At 41.9% G+C, this 6,689-nt stretch overlaps 1 protein-coding gene across 1 annotated transcript; it reads left to right on the top strand.

Moving 5' to 3' along the window:
• The first annotated feature begins 1,832 nt into the window (after nucleotides 1–1,832).
• Nucleotides 1,833–2,387, top strand: LOC108675878 (putative uncharacterized protein DDB_G0291608). Its single transcript, XM_018163928.1, has one exon. The coding sequence runs from the start codon at nucleotides 1,833–1,835 to the stop codon at nucleotides 2,385–2,387; it is 555 nt and encodes a 184-aa protein (XP_018019417.1).
• The last annotated feature ends 4,302 nt before the right edge of the window (nucleotides 2,388–6,689 follow it).

Below are 6,689 nucleotides of genomic sequence, written 5' to 3'. Positions count from 1 at the left end.
TTGGGAGTATTGAGTACCACTTGTGAGTACCACTTAATAAGTACTACTTATGTGGGAGTATTGAGTACCACTTATGTGGGAGCATTTATCAAGTACCACTTTTAAGTATTATTAAGTACCACTTATTAGTGCCACTTATGAGGGAGTATTAATTAAGTAACACTTATTAGTGCCACTTATGTGGGAGTATTAATTAAGCACCACTTATTAAGTACCACTTACCACTTCGTCTGGCCACGCTGTACTTACGAAAGTCAGAAAGTTATACATAAATTAGATTCCATCAATGAATTAGGTGTACAAAATCGGTGAATTTTTTTTGAATTATCGCTTGTGCTTATTTAATATTATAATGTATTTAATATGAGGTTCTGAAGGCTCACTGAAGGCAAAAGTGGTCGACGCTGCAAGTAACTGACCTACGAAGAGAGGCTGTGTCGTTGAGTTCGTTTTAATAGGAGAAAGCTTTTATTTTGTCCCATTGCTTTAATTTTGTGCCAGTGGTTTTTTGTGCCATATCCCTTATTTTGCCCCATTGCTTTTATTTTGTGCTATTTCCCTGAGAAGCAAAACAACGCCGTTATTGCACCGCAGCCGTGAACTGCGTGCTGACCTACAGTCTTGTTTTGCGCCGCTAGTGCTTAGTAAATAAACGCCATACGCGACTAAAATTACCGCCATACGTGACTAAAATAACCGCCATACGTGACTAAAATATCCGCCATACGCGACTAAAATATCCGCCATACGCGACTAAAATTACCGCCATACGTGACTAAAATATCCGCCATACGCGACTAAAATAACCGCCATACGCGACTAAAATATCCGTCATACGCGACTAAAATAACCGCCATACGTGACTAAAATAACCGCCATACGTGACTAAAATTACCGCCATACGTGACTAAAATAACCGCCATACGTGACTAAAAAAACCGCCGTAACTGCGGCAGAAAATGTCTTCAAGCTCTTGAAGTAATTCGCCTGAAGGGAAAAAGGGAACTTGAATAGCAGATGTCAATTTTCAACATATAAGTATGAATATTTATATTATGTTAAAATCAAGTGACTTTTACTTATATCGGTCGAAAATCGGCCGAAGGAACACCAAGTCATCTATTATTATTAAACTTTTTTACGATACTAAAAACGCTAAATTTCGCATCATCCCGTAGTATTCGCATCAACAATATTGAGCGCATACCGCCGGCAGTTCGAATAAGCTGCAAAACGCCTATTCTAAACGTCTTTATTTCTATTATTATTCTTGATTTCTTTATGTCTCCAACTCTCATTCATACCGTTTTAATTAACGCCTCTTATTATCGTTCTATTATTCTTGATGTCTTTATGTCTTCAACTCTCATTCTTCCCGTCTTAACGTCTCTTATTATTGTTCTCTTATTCTTGATGTCTTTATGTCTTCAACTCTCATTCTTCCCGTCTTAACGTCTCTTATTATTGTTCTCTTATTCTTGATGTCTTAATGTCTCCAACTCTCATTCTTCCCGTCTTAACGTCTTTTATTATTGTTCTCTTATTCGTGATGTCTTAATGTCTCCAACTCTCATTCTTCCCGTCTTAACGTCTTTTATTATTGTTCTCTATATCTTAGCTTCGCTCGAGCTCAATACTCGCCGTGGCCGCTAACCCGTCCTTTATGTCGCAACAACGGGGATATTGAATTCCCATTGATAAAAACTATCGCCATTATACCTCCCATGTTCTCAGTATAATGTCTTTAAATAGAAAACTGTTCGCCAAAACGAGACGTTATTTCTGTTGGAATTTAGAGAAATACTCAATTTTTTCTGACCCGATCTCTAAAGATGATCTTTCCAGTCCATCTCCACCAGGTGATCCGCTTGAATTTCGCTCTTCCCCCGCAGTCCCCTCGCAGTCCCCTCACATTCCCCTCGCACGACTTGCCTCATATCCCCCACACTCCCATCACACGACCTCCTTCACATCCTTCAATTTCCCCTCACATCCTCCACACTCCCCTCACATCCTCCACACTCCCCTCACATCCTCCACACTCCCCTCACATCCTCCACACTCCCCTACACATCCTCCACACTCCCCTACACATCATCCACACTCCTCTCACATCCTCCGCATTCCCCACACATACTCCACACTCCCCTCACATCCTCCACACTCCTCTCACATACTCCACACTCCCCTCACACCCTCCACACTCCCCTACACATCCTCCACACTCCCCTCACATCCTCCACACTCCTCTCACATCCTCCACACTCCCCTCACATTCTCCACACTCCCCTCACATCCTCCACACTCTCCTCACATCCTCCACACTCCCCTCACATCCTCCACACTCCCCTACACATCCTCCACACCTGTCTCTTATACACATCTAGATGTGTATAAGAGACAGGTTCAGTTGTGCCATAGAACACTAGAGTTATACTACACCTGTTCAGTTGTGCCATAGAACACGAGAGTTATACTACACATGTTCAGTTGTGCCATAGAACACGAGAGTTATACTACACCTGTTCAGTTGTGCCATAGGACACGAGAGTTATACTACACCTGTTCAGTTGTGCCATAGAACACGAGAGTTATACTACACCTGTTGAACACGAGAGTTAGACTACACCTGTTCAGTTGTGCCATAGAACACCAGAGTTATACTACACCTGTTCAGTTGACGTGCCGTAGAGAAATGAAATGCATTTCTCACACTCATGAGAAATGCATCTCGCAACAAACAATTCATGGTTTGGTTTTGTAAAATTGAAATTGTGTATGAACTTATAGTCGGCCTAGTCATTGTTCTAGTGTGTCGAGTCATTCATCTAATCTGCTTATTCATTATTCTAACCTATCAAGTCATTCTTCTAGCCTACCAAGTCATTCTTCTAGTCTACCAAGTCATTCTTCTAGCCTACCAAGTCATTCTTCTAGTCTACCAAGTCATTCTTCTAGTCAGCCAAGTCATTATTCTAGTTTATCTATCATACCTCTAAAATATCTCGCCAGCGATGGCAGTCGTCTGAGACTTGCCGAAGATTCGATGGAAGATTGAACTTGAGTTACATCGTCTGCGGACTGCTGGTCGAACGGTATGATGAAAACTGACATAAATAAAATAAAATGTTTCATAAAATGTTTCGTTTGATCTGATACTCCTTTGAAATGGCATCTTTGCAAGTCAAATGTTTGACCAAAGATGTAATCTCGCATAACGGTATTTCGATTGTAATGATATCTAAAAAGTAGAATAATTTATATACTGTATCTAGTGTTTTGCCAATAGTAAATGGCTTCTACGTTGTTTTTTCACAAATAAAATCAATTTATGCACCGATAAATTTCACACAAAGGCAATTTGTGTCGCCGGCCTAAGCCCCGCTTGCAATTTCCAGAAGGAGCCTCGAGCTCTAGATGGCCGCCCTAAAGCTCCTATATGCTGGGGAATCTAGATGGCCGCCCTAGAGCGCCCAGCTACAGAGGAGTCTAGATGGCCGCCCTAGAGCGCCCAGCTACAGAGGAGTCTAGATGGCTGCTCTAGAGCGCCCAGCTGCAGGGGAGTCTAGATGGCCGCTCTAGAGCGCCCAGCTACAGGGGAGTCTAGATGGCTGCTCTAGAGCGCCCAGCTGCAGAGGGGTCTAGATGGCCGCTCTAGAGCGCCCAGCTACAGAGGAGTCTAGATGGCCGCCCTAGAGCGCCCAGCTGCAGGGGAGTCTAGATGGCCGCCCTAGAGCGCCCAGCTACAGGGGAGTCTAGATGGCCGCTCTAGAGCGCCCAGCTACAGGGGAGTCTAGATGGCCGCTCTAGAGCTCCCAGCTACAGGGGAGTCTAGATGGCCGCTCTAGAGCGCCCAGCTACAGAGGGGTCTAGATGGCCGCTCTAGAGTCTAGATGGCCGCCCTAGAGCTCCTAATTGCTGGCCGGGAGTCTAGATGGCCGCTCTAGAGTCTAGATGGCAGCTCTAGAGTCTAGATGGCCGCTCTAGAGTCTAGATGGCAGCTCTAGAGTCTAGATGGCAGCTCTAGAGTCTAGATGGCCACCGGGAGCCGCAACCTGACCCGTGCTCCGGGTTGCTGTGTTGACAGGACGTCGCCAGGACGTCGCGTCTTCCTACGCTTCTTCCTACCGTCCTTCCTGAGTGTTGTCTTCTGCAGGTCTTCCCGCTTGACTGTCCTCCTGTATTTCGGTTTTCTTCCCTTTTCATTTTTATCTGAAAAATGTTTTTTTTCATGATGGCCATAATGTTTATGGGTCATTATCATTATCATCTTGTTCCATTGACTTTTATGACTTAGTTCGTCTTCTAGGTACTCTGCTTTTATCCATGCTGATCTTCATTGCTCATTGCGGGACTGTTTCCATTTGTTTAATTAATTTCAGTATTCAGTTCCATAGCATCAGTCCACTATTAAGTACCTCATATTTAACGTATCGTAATCCATTTCTATTCCTCGGTGTGTTTTAAAAACTTTAAAATAAAACTAGGTTTTCAACTCAGGTTTTCTCATCAGCTTATCATGACGAAGTTACCCCGGATGAATAAATTACCCCGAATCTTCGATCATGTCGAGCCTGAATGTTAATTACCCTTACAATAGAATTAATCGCGGGCGATCGATCTTTCTTAATGGGATTTTTTTTCCGGAAATCCGCTCAGCACAAAACTTTTCATCCAAGTTGAAAACTATCGAATTATTTTCGAGGCTGGCCGTTTACAACCCAGTGGCAATTAATTAGTTACAATTAGTCTGCTCAGTTACTTACGGAACGATTGATGCTGCATTTTCACGGAATGCTCCACCGGCACAAAGAGATTGTTAATTTTGGAGTCGCAATCTTCTTCACATTTAAACGTTTCATTGGACAGCATATCAATTTAGGCTTAGTTTCTTAATACAATTATAAAATTCATTCTGTATACATACGACATACTGTGATTATATGTGTAAGTAAAAATAAAAAATCACTTAAAACGCCTTATATTTCGATGGACGTCCAGGTTTTTTTTATTAAAATTGCTAATCGCGGTTTGGGGAACGCTTCGTTGTTCATTCGACGCTCATTGATTCTCGGGTAATGAACAACTAATTTGCATGCGTGACGTCATCGGTGCAATGGGTTGTTCTACGCATGGTTACGTTGTTTTACGCATGGGTTGTTCTACGCATGGGTTGTTCTACGCATGAGTTGTTCTACGCATGAGTTGTTCTACGCATGGGTTGTTCTACGCATGGGTTGTTCTACGCATGGGTTGTTCTACGCATGGGTTGTTCTACGCATGGGTTGTTCTACGCATGGGTTGTTCTACGCATGGGTTGTTCTACGCATGGGTTGTTCTACGCATGGGTTGTTCTACGCATGGGTTGTTCTACGCATGGGTTGTTCTACGCATGGGTTGTTCTACGCATGGGTTGTTCTACGCATGGGTTGTTCTACGCATGGGTTGTTCTACGCATGGGTTGTTCTACGCATGGGTTGTTCTACGCATGGGTTGTTCTACGCATGGGTTGTTCTACGCATGGGTTGTTCTACGCATGGGTTGTTCTACGCATGGGTTGTTATAAGCATTCAGTCCAGTTGACGTATCTGGTCTGAGATCTTGTTATCAATTATGTATAAAACCTTGTTTTTAATGTTATTTTTCATTTGTGATGTAAATATTTTTCCATTGTTCATTTGATGTGATTAAGATCGAGATTATTTGTCGTAATGATTGTATACAAAATTATCTTTTCTTCGCGCATGCACATATTTTACATGTTTTTGCTTTACTACTGGGCATTTGAGGTGAAAGTAAAGTACATTGAGAATATTCTTAACATTTTTCATAAATGAAAATGAATCGATTTAATTTATTGTGCTAGTCTAATCTCAAATTACTTAGTTGTTATTTGCTCGAGCAGTATAATTTTTCGATTTAAAATGTTGAAATTATCGCTGCTGAACTTTACACAGTTCAAACTTAGAACAGATGCTTGCCGTGGATTACGACTGAACTTGTATGAATTCTTCCACCTTCAGTACTCGAACCCGCGAGAATAATTAAAACTTGAGGCGGGAAATGGTCTCGTAAAGATTCAACCGTCAGGAGCGACGCTTCGCTCAGAAAAATATCTGGGTCATGTCGTAAAATATTGACATACTTTCTTACCCATAGCACGATTGTAGCACTGATGCACCTTTTTGCCGGGCCAAACTTGATTAGGAAACCCCACACAAGGCAAAAAGTGCATTGATTTTTGGAAGAAGTCTCACATATTTCTCTGAAAATAAGCTACGCGCTGTATTGTTGGGAAAAAAGAAGTCCCTTTAGGCAACCAACAGACATCAACCTTGCCTCTGAAATGCTCATATCGGACACGGGATGGATTACGACAGAAAGTTCTTTCTTGATGTGTCTCTTGATTACGAACGGGACCTTTTAGTGTAATTGTTGGTTAGTATATACAGTATATGACAAGGAGGTGCGTTCTTACCCATTGAGATTTACGATCCACAATTACGATCATTGTTAAGAACAACTGTTACGGTTGTGTTCATTAGGTGAAAAAAAGGATATGAGATCTAATACTAGTTTATTATGATAATTTTTTCGTTCAATTGGTTAATTTTTATACGCTGTCATCGATGACGCTGAATCAAATCTTCGAATTCGTTGATATAAAATTTCTAGATTTTATCTAAGAG

The sequence above is a fragment of the Hyalella azteca genome, unplaced genomic scaffold (genome assembly GCF_000764305.2).
Source record: "Hyalella azteca isolate HAZT.00-mixed unplaced genomic scaffold, Hazt_2.0.2 contig15339, whole genome shotgun sequence".
NCBI lineage: Eukaryota > Metazoa > Arthropoda > Malacostraca > Amphipoda > Hyalellidae > Hyalella > Hyalella azteca.
This window is presented reverse-complemented; position numbering and strand designations above follow the sequence as displayed.

Coding starts and splice junctions, on each gene's coding strand:
- LOC108675878 (XM_018163928.1), top strand. CDS start 1,833: ATGATCTTTCCAGTCCATCTCCACCAGGTGATCCGCTTGAATTTCGCT.